This window comes from Rhea pennata, chromosome Z, assembly GCF_028389875.1.
Source record: "Rhea pennata isolate bPtePen1 chromosome Z, bPtePen1.pri, whole genome shotgun sequence".
NCBI lineage: Eukaryota > Metazoa > Chordata > Aves > Rheiformes > Rheidae > Rhea > Rhea pennata.
In genome coordinates this window covers 45,135,013-45,153,125 of record NC_084702.1, presented here as the reverse complement: position 1 = coordinate 45,153,125, position 18,113 = coordinate 45,135,013, and the positions used below count along the sequence as shown (strand labels likewise).

Sequence of the window (18,113 nt, the reverse complement as noted above, 5' to 3'; positions counted from 1 at the left end):
TACATAGATTAAAAATTATTTTTAAAAAGTCTGAATCCTATTATCAATATTGGATTGTGAACACTTATGAGTTTCACAGCTATAAACCCATCTCTATAGCAACTTACCATAATTTCCTACATAAAAAAGTAATGTAGGATGGGGCTTATATTTTAGTTACCTCAGTGTGATAAATGATTTGTCTTTACACTGTCTGTATTTGCTGTTTGCTTCATTCTACCCCTTCCAACTGTTCATCATTCCCTCCTTGTTCATCTCTCTTAACGCTTGGTCATCATTGTAATCCGAGTTAAGTTTCTTCCATTGTTTAGTTTCCACTCCCATTCACATGCTGTCCGGTGTTCTCCTCTACTTGTATGAAAAACCTGCAGCTAGACTTCCTTGTTGTCCCCCCACCACTATTTGGATTTGTAGAAACATCTGTTCTGATTCCAGATTTTGCAGAATTTTGAAAAAAAAAGAACCCCACATCTTTCATTGATTAAAAAAGATTCAAAATACTCTGAATAAAGGAACACCATATGATAATAAGTTAATTTTTATGACTAACATTGTATTTCCTCCTTGTCATTTGCATTTCTTTTTATACCACTGAATGACTGCACAATCACAGACTACTGAATCTTATCATGACAGTAATAATAACAACAGTACATTTTTGTAACCATCTATTTTGGAAGCATATAGTTTCCATTATTTTCAGTAACATAATAAATCAAGGCACAAATTTTAAATATAGCATTAAATACACGTAAGTAAATATTTCTAATACTATGTTGCTCTCTGTTTCACAGATGGGGTTGATATGTATTTCTGTCTTTCAACTGTAAATTCTTAATGACAGTAACAATGTTAATATCTTAATTTTTATAAAATAACTTTGTGCATATTTTGAAATATTATGTGCTGTTTTAATAATCTACTTTTCTTCTTCATTACTCTACAGTTCCGTTTCTAATGATCAGAGAATGAAATAAGTCATTGCCTAAGGTAAGTAGATAAACAGGTCCTTCTAACTTATTTCTAACATTAGCAAACACTAGAGGAAATAATTTAAATTAAAGAAATCAATTATTTAAATTTAAAGATTAGCAATCATTCCAATCCAATGTTTTATCAACTGGTGTGCAATAGCTTGACTTGGTGGCACAAAGAAAGAATGTTGATTTCCTTTAATGATAACGTCCACGACCTGCAATAAATAAAGATTTTTTTTCCTTTAGAAGTTAGTATTATAAATCATACAGAATCTAAGATTTTATGAACACAAAAATTATCATACTATGATAACCAATCAGTCTACTGTTAATGTAACAGAGCTACTAGCAGGTTCTCCAAGAGAGATATAAAGAAACATTCACAAGGGATGTTATAAATTCCAACATCTTTGAGTTCACGTGTGCCTCAAAGCATACTTTCTTTCTAATACAACTTTTGACACTTACTGTCCATATAATATTTAAGGCTTTTGTAAAGCCTTTATTATGGTAAGGACCACCAGATGGTGCTCTACACTGCTTTTTAAATTCTTAATTTTTTACATGCAACTTTTTGGTCTTGAAGAAATCATGTTGGTTTCCTGAAGCAGTAGTGAGCAGCATCGGAATGTGCCTTTAGATAACTGTATTTTTGAAGCACTTTTATTCCCATCTCTATACCACGCTTCTGATTACTAGCTGTATTCAGAACTGCTACTCGTTTAAAGTAGATAAATGTTTTCAGGAATACAGTGATATTGTAGGTGACTTTTTTGTCTTCAGGTTGACTTACTGAGTCACAACATTTGCACCTGCTAGGCAGAAGTACAGTGTTGTTAAGGAGTTTAGCTTGCTCAGAGGCTTGTGACAACAACCTGCATAGATTATGTTGTGTAAGCAATCTTTCCTTTTTCCTCTTGTAAACTTGTACTTCTTTCTATTCATGTTTTCTTTTGCCCTCTTTTGTTTGACTATATTTTAAATATTCAAAAAAGCTAAGTTTAGAATTCCATATTAATGCATCATGAACTGCATTTAATTACTAGAGCATTAAACTACTACTGCCCAGAAAAAAAGGTGTTAAAACTACTGAATTCCTAGACCTTTAACCTAAACCTCTCCTGCTCCACCCCAACAAATCTGATAGCATGCTTGTTTGAAGAAACTCAAATAATAGATGCCATTAAGTGCTTTTTCCATCTAAATGCAAACAAAGCATGGGCTTATGAAGGAAAGTGGTCTAAAATAATTGTAACTTACATACCTCCTGAAAGGAAACAGTGACCAGCTAACTATGGCAAAAATGTCATGAAATGGGCTTGAAACTGTTAGTAATTACCATGCTTCCATATGAGTATCTGCTTTTCTCTGGTTGCAATTTGCAATTGCAATATAATGCAATTACAGTATGATAAAATGGAGAATATACATGCTTATTCAACTCGCTGAAAAAAGTGAGTATCTACTGTATGCCAGAACTGATACAGTCACAGACCAATCAATACAAGAAGGAAATTAAATTGAACTTCACCTGTTCTCTAGTGAACCAGCGGGCATCCTCTATTTCATTCTTGTCAACTTTAATTTCTGTAGACACTGCAACAGCTAAGCAACCAATCATTAGGGAGGAGGGCATTGGCCACGGCTGACAACAGACATACTGAACATGGCCAACTTTGACTCCAGCCTCCTCTTCCACTTCTCTTCGAACAGCATCTTCTATTGTTTCACCTAATCAAAAAGGGCAAAGAACAAGCAGCCAATGAAAATACTTCGAGCAAGGATTACATCCTATACTTTGAACTGACTCAAAAGATTTGAAACTGCCTGAACTAATCTCAGGAACCGCCCTGAAATCTAGTTCACAGATCAGGGCATAGACCTTAAACATGGGCTACGGAAGACTACTGAAGTCAAAGTAGCCACCAAAGCAGTAGTTTTAAAATCAAACTTTGAAAATAAAGTGCTATAACTTCTCCATCATAATGTTAATTTCCTGAATTGATAGTTTATATGCAAGTTACCATTACTCCATCTAAAACTATAAAAAATGGATAGGAAGGCACTGTTCTTTGAATGAATTTTGTTCATTTACAAAATAGCATGCTGTTAAGTTTTAGATTTTCAGTATGACTAAATGGCATGTCATACAGCTTGAAAATCAAGTATTTAAAATGACAACAGTAAGAAAACAGAAACTACAGTAGACTTGCACACATTTCTGCACCGAGGCAGACTCATTCTGTATTGTCTCAATGCGTACATAATTTTTCAAACTTAAAACTTCAATGGAAAATGCTTGTCAGTTTGCATGGATATGTGTTAGACATATATGTGCAGTGATGATGGTCATAGGCTTACATATCTATGTGTATACTCTGTTGTAACCACTGATCAATGTAGGGTTCATGTTGGGTTCGTTAAAGTAAATCATCCACACATCAGTACAGTAGTACTTCATTTGAAGATATTATTTTAAGTAGTTCAAACAGGATCTGCAAGCTATATAAAAACTTTTGTACAGATTACCATATACAGTGATGTTACCAAGTATTTCTTTTTTTCCCATCAAAGAATGGGTTTTTTATTAATTGACAAACCAGATAAAATTTTAGCTTACAGGAGAACTCCTAAGAGTTAGCTCAACTTAGCTGACTCTTAGTTCAGCTGGGGTCAACTGATCAGAAGATAAGCTACTCCTAAAGTAAGTTCAGTATTATATAACTGAATTGAGTATCAGAGTGTAGTAAATTGCATCGGCGCGGGTAAAGAAAGGGGTGAAGAAATAAACCTCCAGATTTCTCCCAAGTGATATCTGAATCAGCTTATTCATGCAGGCACCATAATTCATTTTACACAATTATAGAATATACCTTAAACCCTAGCTGACGAGTAAGATGTATTTGAAAATATAAGAATGTTTTACAAAGCATTCTGCACCTACTAATATTTTTAATTAACTGAAACTATGATTGCTGAATACTGCTAGGAAAGTGTCCCTTTACTTTTCTTTCTAAAATGGTAATATTTCTGCTGCTCTTCCATATAATTGGTCATGCCTTAAACACTTCAGCACATGCTTAAGTATGAATCATTCAGTTTTTTTATTCTATACAAAAATCACTTGCTAAATATCATTAAAGTTCTTACTTATGTTTTTCTATATTTTTAAGTTTAATTATATGATTTGAGAGTGCATAAAGAAACGATTTTAGAATTACATATATTGAAGTGACTTGTGCTTTTCTTTCTTTTTTTTTTTTTTTTTTTTTTTTTTTTTAAGTGCTGCAGAGTTTAGTACAGGTATATTTATTATAACAACTTATCCAACAGAAAGCCAAAACATTCATTTGACATAACATAGAACAAATTTCTAAATTATTTTCAGTGTACAATACTTGCATGCAAGAAAAATCCTTTGATAAAGCAAAATGAAATTACTCACCAGGTTCTACAAAGCCAGCAAGACAGGTAAACATTCCAGGGGGGAATCTTTTCTGCCTGCCTAAAAGGCACTGGTTCCCATCTGGATGGATGACTTGCATTATCACAACAGGATCTGTAAGGCACATGAGATAAATCTATTTCAATTTTGGGGGGACTTAAAAACAGCAATAAACTTCAGCCAATTCAATATTAATGTCTGTAGATACAAATAAGATACCTTTTAAGTGTATCAATAAAAACTGATGCATTTGAAATAAAAATTGTGTAGGTGCCCCAAAGCAAGCTGTTACTATATTTAGATGTCCTTTTTTTTTTTCCTGGAAGATACCTATTTTTGCAACATACATGCTTAGTAGAAGCACTTTACTAGCCAAGGCTTGAAATTCAGGGCATAAATTACCTGCAACTGAAACATACAACCTTATGAGAATACCACCAATACTAACCTAGTTATGCAGACAGCATTTTGGCAGCAAGCACAATTTACTATGACCTCTTCCTCACACATGCAGCTATAGGACGTACTTTTGACTGAAATGCACACAGAAAATCTAGGTACTCTTGTTAGAATGTAAATACTGACTGAACTTTTCACTTTTGCCTTTTTTGACTATTCCCACTCAAATTCTGATTTGATGTTGCATTTTTATCTGCTTTTTAATATCTGGCCTTTTTATTATTTTTTTTTTCTTATATCCTCAATATTTTCTCCCATTGGTATCATGGTTTTTACTATGTGCCTCTGCATAATAGTCATCTACCCTCTTCTTCCTTTTCTAAATTTTCATTAGACGCTTAAGCATTTTGTGTTTAATTTTTTTCAACCTCTGTCTTTATGTATTTTTTCTCTTGCTATTGTCTGTCTTCCTTTTCCGCCCAAAAGGTATTTTCTCTCTCTAAGAAGGTTTGATTCATCAATCAATATAAGCAATACTTTCAAAGATTAGTGCCTTATTCAAAGACGTCTGCCATGTGGCACGGTGTATAATTTCAGGTGTTCAGGTGTTGCTGTCTATACCTTTTTTAAAGGAAAGCATCAGTAACAATTGCTGGTTCAACAGTTTTTCCTATATAAACTGATTCCTTTTCTGATTTTGTTATGCTAGAGACTGTAAAAAAATAGCTACTAGTCTTTTTTACCAAGCTTCACTATAATCCATGAGAGAGAAGAAAATGACACAACTTTTTTGATTAAAAAAGGTATATCTAATAAAAAGGATAGAACACAAAGCAAAGTCCAGAAATAAACACCTACAACATCCAGAATTACAACTGCAAAAGAAAAGAGAGGCCAGAGTAGGGGAAGGAAAGGTGAGCAGATGGCCACCAAATGATGCAAGCAGGTAAGTTTTTTCCTTCCCTGCTTCCCCACCTATAGTACAGATATTACAACAACCTCTTTTGCAACAAGTTGATGAAAGGAGCTATAGAATATATACAACTTTGTATTCTGGATAGAATTAAGCCATGTAGTTAGTGACTGACAATGAAAAGTGAAAGTCAGTGGAGGTGGTTCATGCAGTCAAAGCAGCACTACAGGAAAATGACCACTGTATCAGAAATTTGATACAGTGCCAAACAGGGTATTTCAAGCCCAGAAAACTTGCAGTAGGTGAGACAACAACATGAATAAAAGAGAGAGTAAAATATGATGCTTTGTACTGTGAATATCTCATTTATGAAATATTTATATAAATAGATACAAAGATTTATTTGTGTAAATATAAATAAATATGGTGTTAATGCACTGCAATAAAGGTTGATATTGTGACAATATTTTTCTCACAGGCTATACCAAAAGAGAGAGAAGCCTTAACTACATCATCCTAAATAGTGCTGAGACACACACACACTCTGTGGAAAAGCAAGTATGTAAGACCTAGGACAGAAGCAAATAGCTGAAATAACTAGAAAGAAATGGAGTTAAATGTATACAACAGTAAGTAAGTGGTTACAAATAAGATACTTTTCACCAATTTATCTTACAATATCCTCACCAACTCTTGGATATGAGGTGTTGTGAACACCATGGAGACTGGGACAATCTTCCTTCAAGCAAGTTTTCTTGTAACCCCCTTCTTCAATCTTGGTTGCACTCCCACACGTTGGGCAAAACTGGTAGCGGCTGTGCCATGCTAGAACAGATCTAGCCTGGGCTACTACTCCTTTAAAAGAATACATTGAATATACATAAAATCAAATACTAATTTATTTAAGCTTTTAATAAAGCATGTATTAAAATTTAACATTAAAAAAAAAAGTACAGCCATGGTTTAAACTGTAATCTGCTATCAGAGAAGTTGAGCAATATGGGTGATGTGGATCTTTGTTTTGTTTTTGGTGGCGTAGCACATGCAATATAAAGCAGTACTACATGAACGTAGCCTAATTCATTTGCTCAGAAAAAAAATTAATTGGATTTCCAGACCAATATACCCTGTTTCTCATTACCATTACTTTGTCTGGGTAAAATACATAGGCTGAATTACCATATCACACTGCTTCTAGTGGCTAGAATGACTATTTCAGAACTACTACATCGATCTTTACATAATAATGCATTGTTCCACTTAAACTTGAGGTGGAAGTCACACACTTGCTGTCTATCCTTCTGTAAGAGCAAAATTGTTGCAAGAGCAACAATTGTTGCAAAGTGTCCATACTGGAATTCATTCCCTTTTATGATCCTGACTTTGCAGCATTAACAATTGATTTTCAATATACAAATCTAATACTGTACTAGAGTACTTGTCTTATAGAAACATTAAATTACAGAAAAGATCATGCAACTTCCAATATTTTTAAGCTAAAGTGGAAAACACAAAATTTCATTTCTACTTAAAGTTTCTATAAAACCTTCAAACAAATCAGAAATCAATACAAAACTCCTGTGTTACTGCCAAGCTATGGTTAGTGTCCATACTTGTGCTACATTGTAATACTAAAGGCTGGTTTTGTATCCTTTCTGTTGGCAGAGCACCAAGAAACAGGGTTGCAATGCTTTGGGTGCTACTATTGCTCATACTTCTTGCTTCTCAGGTAATTACCCAAAAAATTCTTATTAAGGACTTATTTTCATTTCTTGTATTGAAACTCAATAATCAGAGGATCTTTTTTTTGCTGCTTTAGAAGACATGCATATGCATTAATATTAACATAGTATAATTTGTAAAACCATAATGATGGATTTTATAATTTATTACTTATGATTGCAGATGTTAGTAGTTTGCAACTGCATGTTTTTACATACAAAATTCTTCACAAATTGACTGAAAAACAGTTAAAGTTTTTCTAATGCCACTGAAAACGTGTAAATTTGCTGCAGTAGCTGTCTTTGCATTACACACCAGCAAATCCTGAAGCATATTTTTCTGATGAGACATCTGATTAGAGTTACATTTTATGCACCTTACCAGCTTCTTTTTCAGGCAACTGCAGTAGTGCAGGCATTGGTGGATGAAGAAAATAACAGTCTTCATGCGTCTGTTTAAATTTCTCAGCAGAAGTAGGATCTATGCTAAGAGCAAACCAAGCAACTAACCCATCCTCTTCGTCTTCTTTCAGAACCCTTCCATTCACATTCTTGTGGAACTGAAGTTCAACTCCAAGAAAAATCAAGGTGACTTCTTCGGTCTGGTTCAGGTACTGCTTTATATCTTTGTGGTACAGCCTACAAAGCTTGACTTCTGGTGGCTGGGAACTCTGTACTCCTCCACCCAAAGTAACTAATGGACTTAGATTTGAGAAAAGGATATACACTGTAGTTGGATGTATTTGTTTCTTGCTTAACCAGTTAGAATCTGTTCTTTTGTCACTCCTTCTGTCCAGAAGTGTCATGCCAAAGTAATTTTCACACACTTTCACTTCATTTGGCAGAAAAGTAGGTCTCTCCCCCCCCTTCACATTAGCCAACAAATTAGCTATGTGTTTATACCCCCAAAATTTAGCAATATCCAGAGCAGTCTGCCTTGATTTATTAACGACGGACCGGTCACACCTACAGAAAAAGAACAGAACAGTGGTTACCAGAGTAACAGATTTTTTTTTTTTTTTTTTTTTTTAAGAGTCCTAATGCTGTGTTATTCTTACTTAGGGCACAATACTGATGCTATTAAGGTGCAGGAGCTTTTAGAAATTCAAGCTATATTGGGGCACCTTTTAGGCTAACTACTCAGCATTATAGTAATAAAAAGTTATCATACTTTACTTCCTTTTGCTAATGCTGGATCTCATATTTAGACTGCACTCCAGATTAACTATCATTTACCATCATTCATGTTGTACTACAACGGCAATGAATTAATAAAACCCCCAGACATTGTGCGATGTAAAAACCAACCAAACAAAGAAAACTGTCAAGATCCTTTACAAGTAAGTGGAACTATGAAAACCAGGCTACTGCTCTCTTCTGAATAACCAGAAGATACAATAAAGATACACACAGAAAAAAGCAGTTTAACAAACGTTACTTTCTAGAAGGTACTCAAACTGGTGTCAAAAGACTTACAAGACAAGATTTTCAGTTAAATAAGAATTAAGGATATGGCCTGTGCTTAGTGAGAGAAGTTGGTCTCTGAGAACTGTGGGGCTGGTCCCTACAGGGATCTCTCTCAATTACCAAAACACCTGCCAGATCAAAAAATTGGCAGTAACTTTTTAAACAAATACAGGGGATAACTGCTTACTGTTGTGAGGCTGCTTTCTGGAAGTGATATCTTAATTTGGGGTGTTACTGTCTACTGTCAAAATATCCCTAAATTTCTTAAGCCTTTGATTTGCTATCCTAAGGAGAGTAAAGGTTTGACCCTACAAAGTAGAAATTAGTTTATGCCCTATGAACTTTATAGTTTAGTAAAGACATGGGAAGCCAAGATGCCAAAATGCTGTATTAAATCAAAAATTATAGATAAAATTACCAAGCCTCAGAATGAAAGCCACAGCACAAAGAAAATATCGTCAGTAGCCCATTGTTTTTAAAACTGTAAGAGGCCAATATGTTCATGGTATTGATACACGGGTAACTAATAAAGGCAAGACTGTTTTGACTTCAAATTTTATATTAAGTTCAATAGTTTTTAGAAAGAATTACAGTATACTTTATAAAAGCATTTAAGTTTTAATTTAAGTTTGTAGTGTTAAAGGAATTATTGTTGCCCATTTATCTTCTCAGATTAATCATCCTTACTGTAAAATCTTGCTTTATTTCCTGTTTAATTTCCTATCTTTCAGTCGCAGAATTTTGTTGTCATTTTGTCTTCTACTTTCTGCCTACTCAGGTATGTGCAGGCTGTGATCAAATTGCTATTCAGTGTCCTCAACAGTAGCTTTAATTACTTAGATCAGTAAGAACTTTTTTACAGTCTTCAAATATTTCTTGTAGCTTTTCTCAAACATAGACAAATAAAAATACTGATTTCCAGGATTAGTTTCTGGAATGTTATATAATATCACCTTCATAGTTCTGATGACATTCATGTTTATACACCCAACAATGTATTAATCCAAATGATTATGATTAAATATGACTAGAATTAGACTAATGAGGCCATAGAATCACATCAGCCACTGTATTCAAATTGCCTAGAAGAACTGATCTGAAAAGGACATTTACAAAAGGATTTTTTTTTTCAGTACATACAAGATTTCATTCCAAGAATCTGTCACATAGGTATTTTTCTGCTTGCTAGAATGTGCTGATTATAGGCCAACATTGCAGTTTATCTGACACTCCATGCTGAGCTCCAGCAGAGGGTATATCATTTTGCTAGGAGGATAAAAAGGATGGGATGATCCCTAGAGCCTATGGAATGCCTTATTTGAACTTACTCATATTCAGTTACTTGCTGAACTAATCTTGCTTGGTTCTGTAATTAGGGGTGCAGAAAGGAACAGATTGGTCTTGATTAACGTAAAGCTCAGTTGAACCAGAACACCTGACTCTCATGCTTCGTTTTGAAATGTTTTCCATTTGAAATGTTTGGGTCTTCATTTTGTTCAGGATTTAGAAGAATCTTATTTAGGGTCTCAGGCAGAGCTTTGAGGCATCATTGGCTTCTCTTCAGTATTTTGAAAAATATTTCAAGATAGACAACAAATATGATAATTTATCTTTGGCAAGCTATGAAAATGTTTGGTGTCATACTGACAGAATTAAAAGAAAACTATAACAGTTCAGGGAGGAAGGAAGAAGGGAACTGTCCAGAAAATGACAGAAATTAAACTCAGCAACCAGTAATTTTAGTACTGCTCAATTCAAGGGATATCAGTCATGTCTTACTGCAATGGCCAGAAAGTCAGCAAATATATTTTCATTTTCATGTTATCATCTGCACTACAGCGTAGATGCACGTGGATTACAATTAAAGCTCAGAGAAAATGACTAAGTGGAAAAATCTAATATATCAACTTTATACTCACTACCATGGTTGGAACATGATTTGAATTTTTTTCTATACTGTTAGTTTCTGAGAAGAATGACAATATATCCTTGAAAATGAAAGCAAAAATTTCAGAGGCAAAAATTTCAAAATTTCATATCTTTTAAGTAGCAAATGTGGAAAGCATGATAAAATTACAAAATCTAGGTATAAACTGTCAGAGTAAAACTTTCTGGATTTTAAACTTGGGAATTCTTCCTCTATCTGTTGGGTAAATTTACTTTTCTGATATAAAGATTAAATAGGCAGAAAGGATTCAGGTTAGAGCTCTTAAATGGAATCCACTAAACAGCTTACCCTTCTTCAAGAAGAATTTGCACAACCTCAAAATGCCCATTTCTGGCACCATACATCAAGGCTGTCCAGCCGTTTTCTGCAGTTGCATTGATCAGTGATGGAGAATGACTGAGCAACGTTTTCAATCTGACTGTATCTCCAACAGCAGCAAAATTATGCAGCTGAGAAATCATGTCCTGCTTGAGGTTCTTTTCAAAGTCTGTCATTGTCTCAACTAAGTTAGAAAAGAAAACAGAGATATCTGAAAACAAATTTACCATTGGTGAAAGGATTTTACAAAGTAAATTCAGCTTAATGCTATGTAGCTAATCTAACTCTGTCACCAAAACTATGGGTACAACAGTCACATTCTTATAACTAATATGAAATTGTTACTCCCAACCAAGTATCAGTTCCATGCATGTCCAAATAATGGTAAAGTTTTCCTCAATCATCAAACCCAGTTTTAAAGATGACTTGAGGAGAGAAGGCTTTCACAATGAAAATGAAGCTTGTTCCAAAGTGAAAAATAGGTCCAAATTTCAGATTAAACACACAATCAAGACAAAAACCTTTGAACAACAACAAAAACACACTGCAAAATGAGTATTTTAAAGGAGAAAAAGTCTGCATTACAGTGTTATTTCCTTAAATGTCTTTAACACAAGCTGCCTCGGGTGAGCGGCGTGCTTCTCCCCGGTCCGTGTCCCGCCGGCTGAAACGCACCTTACAGCGCGCACATCACTCTAGCACAGCAAGGGCTGGCACGAGCCTCTGTATCAGGGCCTGAGCAACAGAAACGGCTGATTAAAACCCAGTTTCCCTTATAAAATGTCTTTTTCCAGCAGTGACGCGTTCCCCGCTCTCTGAACACTTCATTGGGGGGGGGGGGGGGAAGGCTGGGGGAGGATCATTTTTCTGTGTCGGAGCCGCCACAGGGCAGGAGCCCGTAACGGTCGGCGCGGCCGTCGCCCGTTGCGGCGCGGCCCGCTGCCAGCCCGCCTCCCCTCAGCGCCCCCCGGGCGGCGGCGGCGGGAGGGCCACGTCGTGGGGGTGCAACGGTCAGGGCGCGAGGGGGCGGCGGGAGCGGCCGGCTCCGCGTTACCGTGAGGGGACGGGCCGCAGCAGCCGGCTCCGCGCGCACTTCCGCGAGGTGCGCCCGGCAGGAAATGGCGCCCGCGGGGGCGGCGCCGCCCGGCGCGGCGGGCCGGCGGCCGGCGAGCGACCGACCTCGGCGCCTTTGCGTCCCCGCCGCCTTTGCGTCCCCGCCGCCGGGGCGCGGGCTCGGCGGCCTCGCTCGCTGCGGCCCAGAGGGAGGCCGAGGTGCTGCGGCTGCCGCCGCTGCGGGTGGAAATCCCTGCTGCCAGTCACGGGCATTACACGGGATCGCTCGAGTCGTGCTGTCACGCTGGGCAACTTGCTGGGCAGACTGGAGAACAAGGAGGCCTTTGGTCTTCCAGGCAGCGAATTTTGTGGTTAGAAAAAGCAGTCAAGAGCAATCCCTCCCCCCCCCCCCCGACTTCGCTTCACTATGGCAAGAGTAGAACAGGCAGGTACTTTCCTGTAGGAAAAGTAGATGCGAAGGAAGATGGCTAAAACTGGAACAGATCAGGCATCGTGGCAGGGGAGAAGAGCTAACGGGGACCTGGAGTGATTATAAGTAAAGCCAGAAGACAGCTTTGACACAAGTGTTTATTGTTAGCTTAGCTCAGGGGAATCACGCATGCGCTAGTCCTAGAAAAAAAGAGCATGGGGCCGTTTCAGTTTGCCTCTGGTGATCACTTACACTTTTACAGAAAATTTCTACATTACCTAAAAGTGGCAAACCTTAGTCTAGCACCAGAGGTTCTAAAGTCCTGATGCTAGTGTTGAAATCTTAGAGAATAAAAATACAATTGCACGATTTTTAAAAAATCTTATTACTTGAAAAACCTTCACAATATTCGGGATTTCTTTTTTATCTTTTTTTTTTGTGTGTATTTGGATTTTTTAATTTTGTGGAATTGTATCTTCAGATTTCTGCAACACGAGATATCTTTAAAATCATAAGAACCAGACAATTCTTGTAGAGATTACTTTCAAACTTGTAGTAAAATACGATCTATTTGCGAGAGGAAGAGAGAAACTGACTGAGCCCTGTCAGTCCCAGGGCTGGCACAACTACTTACTCTGTCTTGTGAAGTGCTTGATAGAAAAGCATAATATTAAAGTAATATGGAGTTCTAAAATTTAATTCATTAATTTTTGCAGCTTTTTTTAAAACTCACTGTTAAAAGTTAATTGTTGTATGTAATAGTAAATGGTTTGCAGAACATACATACAACAGTGGAATATATGAATGTATCACGTGGCCCTTGTAAGTGCTTGATAAGCAAGCTTTAAAGTCTGTTCTATGTGTGTTCTTAAGTTATATATTCTTATTAAAGCATCCTCAGCAGAGGCTCAACCACGTGGCATAAAATTCTGTATGGAAAGAACTCCAGTGCAATGCAGTGAATGTGCATAGAGACTTGTTAAGAATATTCTTCCAGATAGGAACAAATAAAAAGTGTGAGGGATATGATTTCACTTTTATTTACTCAGCTGGAAATTATCTAGCCATACTATACATGATCTGGGTCATGTCTCCCTAAATAATAGTTTCCACCTGGTAGAGGGCTGCCACCAGTACTTCAATAATCAGTGCCTACGCAGATTCAGTTTTTCAGTCGTTCTTTCTTCCTCTGAGGATTAATGGCTGAAGGAAATAATTTCCTCAGTGTACTCAATATTCAGAGCCACAAATCTACTTCTTATCTTCTTTTGGTAATGTCTTACATCTGCCACCTGTGAAGTTATGACAACTCAGCCTTACATCTTGATCTGGGTAATGAAGTCCCTGATCTCTGGTGGGTGGGCTAAGGCATTCTTTGTGTTTAGGCAGCTGAAGCTTTTCTTGTAGTGTATCAACAGAAAACTGTTTGTTTGACTAACTCATAGTACTCTGTTAACAGCTTTGAAACTTGCTTTCTTCGTGTCTGAAAGTCAAGAATGAGACAGTATTCTAAACAGAAGACTAGGAGGGAAGCTCAACTGAAATGTGGATGCTTTGGGAGTGAGAAAAGAAGCACATGAGTTGAAATTTCTATAAGGTGAAGTACATGTAGTTTGCTAACGTTTTTATCCAAGGTAATATGAGATGTATGCAAGCTGTTTATTTGTAAGCTATATATATGCAAAAATCTGGTGCTATAGTGCTGGTCAGCAAGTTGCTGTATCCTGGCTATGTGGTGAAACAAATGCTATATAGACTAGAAGATCAGCTATGGTTTGAGGAGCTTTTTATTATATTCAGTGTTTCTTTTTGCAGTACCTTTATTATCCATTGCATGTACAGCGTGAAATAGAGTTTCAGTTGGGTGTCTAACTAAACTATTTCATACTTCAATTGATCTATTAGATTTTTTTTTCTTGTAATAGATTTATGTTTTTTTTAAGACTAAAAATCATGTACTCAGTGGTACTTTTTAATGTTGCTAGAAACTTTGTTTTTCTGTCTCATTGCAAGAGATAATGTGGTTGTATGAAACATTCTCAGTATCGGCTAGTTTGTATGACCAAGTCTGGTCATGACAAGTACATGACCAGGTTCTTTTCTTTAACCTCAACCGTTTAAAAATGACTGGAGTATGTAGGCCTTGTGCTCTATTCATAAGGCCTGTGAAATCTTCTTTTACAGGGTGTCAGTGCTATCAGAATGTTTTCTCCCTCCACTTTTTCTTTCCTGCTAATTTTCCTCCAAGAGATTTTGACTAAGGGAGCTATGTATATGCTAGATCCTAGGAAAACTTCTTATGGTTCTGCCCCTCTGAAGGAAGAGTCACTTTGAAGGGCTTTTACTTGTGAGCTTCAAAGTGATTTTTTTTTCCCTTGAACAATAACTATTTGGAGGGTGGCATTCTTGTTCTTAACTTTCCCAGCATCTTCTACCTGTTGTAGAAATAAAATATTCACAAAGTGAATAACTTTTTTTTAGTTGATTTTATAAGCCAGTTTGGAAGAACAATTTTCCTGAAATACAGCAAAGTTCACATTGTTTAGAAAATATTTATTTTAATGAGTATGAATTAATTGTTATAGAAATCTAATTATACTCCTACAACAGTATTAGGTGACTCATTTTTCTTTTCTTCCCCCCCCCCCCCACATACTTTTGCATGTGAAACACAATGTTGATGATACTTCTCCCAAACTATCGTTATAACAATAATATAATGCCCCTTGCTGTAAAATGAAAAAACTAGTGCAGAGGTGCTGGCCTTTGTGTGCCATGATTCTTGATTTCTTGTACTTGTGAAAAAAAGTATGGATACTGGCTAGTATAGCCTTTAACCTTACTGTGTTTGTTAGCACATTAGTTAGGGAGGCATTCTTAAGGTATATTTTAAAGCATTCTTAAGGTATATTTTTAAGGCTTCTGGAGTTTGAGTGAGATTGTATGTACTCTGATTTCGAAAGAGACTCTAGTGGGTCTGTATTGATAGTGACTAATGATAGGCTTTTCAAAATGCTTGCTGATTACTGCAGATGGCAAACAAGAGAGTAATATTTGAATGCCCTGATGTCCTATTCATTTTGTGTTGCAGCCTGCAGAAAAAATTGAATGTGTTGTAAAGAAGGTACCTAAAGTGCCATTGGGAGCACTGTGGTGTGTGTGCACTGTTACTGTTAGAAGTGCCTGCAAGGAGTGAGACAACATTGCTCATAGTTAGCCTAAAAGATGGCAAAATGATAGCACTAATGGGAGAGAAGCAGTCTGAAGTGTAGATATCCAGTAGTTTCAAAACTTTATCTGCAGAAGTCTAGCAATGTGCTGTTACTACTGAAACAGGGCTATTACATTACTGTGGAAAAGTTGAAGAAGAGAAGAAGAACCAGAAATTGGTGACAGTTTAGGCTCTACCAGAGCAGGTAGCTGTTCTGGAATTCCTAATGCCTGAAGGGTAAAAATATCTTGAAGAACCTTAATGTAAATGCTTTGAACTTCTTCTGTCTTAGCGGGATAAGGCATATGTATGGAAAATAACATCTGACTATGACTTGTGACTCTCCCTCATTGAACATTTTTATCAGCAGTATCTTTGGAATTTTATTACTTAAGAATCTCAAAGTCTGTGTGTGTCTCCCAAGGTAGTGGAGATACTATTAAAAAGGATAATCTGGATTGATCACATCATAGTGCAGAGGCTCAGAGTTAGAGCTACATTATACACAGAAAAAAAATGTTTTGGTGTTATTCAGACTCATGCTAAAATAGTAGCAATATCATAAAAGGTCTACTTGTTCATCATTGGGGCCTGTACTGCATTCTTATCACTCTAATTTCAACATGCTTTACAAAGGCTCTGTTTTCCCAAGGGTTACTGTGCTAGGTGAAGGTTAAAAAGCTTTCATTGTTTTTCATTGGAAGGGAAATAAAGTAAGACAGTGGATATGTGAAAGGAATGTGTTGCCAAGCACTTTGGTTTATGTACAATGCATTGTAATGGATTAATCTTTTAACATTTTGGCTTGAAATCAAAATTATAATGCATACGTAGCATATCTTGGGGATGGTTAGGCTGTTAGGAAGTAAGCAGAAATCAGTATTATCTGACTAGAATTCTTGAATTGTGATTGTAACATGCAGAATAATCCTCTTAGTTGTTTCTAACTATGGCTTTGGCACAATCTAAGTAGGTGTATTTTAGTTCCTGAGAACTTATCCCGTGCAAGGCTTGATTTAAAGTCCTTTGATACAAATATGAATCTGTTGACACTGAAGTGTTTGAATCTGATTGGTGGGAATTTTCATTTTGTTATAGGAAGGACCTGTAGCAAAGCATATGCATTCTGTGAAATGTATCTCAATGTATTCTTTCAGTCAACTGAACTGTATTAATAGCAAGTTTTCTTTGGTTGTGGTACAAATGCGATATATGCTGTGCTTGACAAGAAAAAGGGAATACAGCAGTATCCCACTACCTGCTGAGGATGTGTTCCTGAAAAGTGAGTTGTTAGTGACAATGGTTCGTGAAGCATTTTTTTTTCTCCCACCAATTAATGTAGTAGAGGGGGGGGATACATGCAGGGACTTAAGAAACGTGCACAAATTAAATATAGAGGGATAGTGTGGAGGATGGAAAGGCAGGAGCTGGATTCCTTAGAGGCTGAAAAATTGTGAACAGGCTACAGTCGGGGGAAAGAAGTAGTATCCCAAGAGCTGAGATAAGAGGTAGGCTATGGGCAAGATTGTTGTGTGCTTTGAGTGGTTGACAGTTGGAGACTGGTTAGTTTTCTCAAAATTATTTTTGTGCTTTCTCCCTATTCTAATTTTGATACTATTTGTTAAGGTCTTGTATGTAACTCATTGCCTATGAATGTGTAAGCATGGTTGCATGGGTACTAGAGTAATTTACTTTTTCAGTTTTTTGAGTGCAAGCTAAGTTGGTGTTTGAGTTGTTTAATAAGAGCTGTTTAATAATTTGTCACTGTCTGGCAGACTAAAATGGTTCCTAAATATAAGTGAAATCATCTTTGCAGCAATCCTGAGATGAAAGGACTCATTTTATAGACTGATAGCTGAGGCATTGAGTTAATATTAAAAGCATCTGTGTGTGTGTGTATGTAAAAATCCAAATTAACAGATACCTGCAAGATAATTCTCCTTTTTTCCAAAATAAGCTGCGTGATAGTAATTATATAAGTTCAAAGGATGATTCTCCTTAAATGCATCAGAAGAAGAATACTGAGAACTTCTGCAAATGATATCCTTTTGTCTCAAGTGATTACTGAGAAACTGAGGAAAACTGTTTTTAGCAGTTTTGGAAAGTCACCCAAAGTCTACTTTTTCCCAAGTATCCCTGGGGCAATCGGGGATAAAAAATTAAGCTTCCTAAAGCAGCCTCAAGTACCTTCATCATGAAGCTGTCCTTTATCTACTCTAATTTTCTGCCTC

At 36.5% G+C, this 18,113-nt stretch overlaps 1 protein-coding gene and 1 long non-coding RNA gene across 4 annotated transcripts; one reads left to right on the top strand and one right to left on the bottom strand.

Annotated features, from left to right (window-relative positions):
* Nucleotides 1-532: 532 nt before the first annotated feature.
* On the bottom strand, nucleotides 533-12,297 carry NUDT12 (nudix hydrolase 12). 2 transcript variants are annotated; one of them, XM_062599965.1, is made up of 8 exons: nucleotides 12,243-12,297; nucleotides 11,774-11,923; nucleotides 11,159-11,372; nucleotides 7,838-8,421; nucleotides 6,422-6,589; nucleotides 4,423-4,536; nucleotides 2,509-2,708; nucleotides 533-1,192 (listed from the first exon to the last, which is right to left on the bottom strand). In XM_062599965.1, the coding sequence occupies exons 3-8, from the start codon at nucleotides 11,362-11,364 to the stop codon at nucleotides 1,082-1,084; spliced, it is 1,383 nt and encodes a 460-aa protein (XP_062455949.1). In that variant the 5' UTR covers nucleotides 11,365-11,372; nucleotides 11,774-11,923; nucleotides 12,243-12,297; the 3' UTR covers nucleotides 533-1,081. The 2 variants fall into 2 exon arrangements, with proteins under 2 accessions (XP_062455949.1, XP_062455950.1); XM_062599966.1 differs by having other exon boundaries at nucleotides 11,864-11,923.
* LOC134153635 (uncharacterized) lies at nucleotides 940-8,137 on the top strand. Of its 2 annotated transcripts, none has more exons than XR_009961188.1 (4): nucleotides 940-990; nucleotides 6,213-6,292; nucleotides 7,400-7,463; nucleotides 7,989-8,137. It is a non-coding gene; the product is annotated as an uncharacterized LOC134153635 (long non-coding RNA). The 2 variants fall into 2 exon arrangements; XR_009961187.1 differs by having other exon boundaries at nucleotides 6,213-6,363.
* Nucleotides 12,298-18,113: the final 5,816 nt, after the last annotated feature.

What these genes read in the sequence shown, in the direction of transcription:
- NUDT12 (XM_062599965.1), bottom strand. Translation starts at nt 11,364, where the DNA reads ATGACAGACTTTGAAAAGAACCTCAAGCAGGACATGATTTCTCAGCTG. An exon ending in CAAATTCTTCTTGAAGAAGG is followed by an intron (nt 8,422 to 11,158) that starts GTAAGCTGTTTA and finishes CTTTTTCTGTAG; the next exon opens with GTGTGACCGGTCCGTCGTTA. An exon ending in GCTGGTTCACTAGAGAACAG is followed by an intron (nt 1,193 to 2,508) that starts GTGAAGTTCAAT and finishes TATTTATTGCAG; the next exon opens with GTCGTGGACGTTATCATTAA.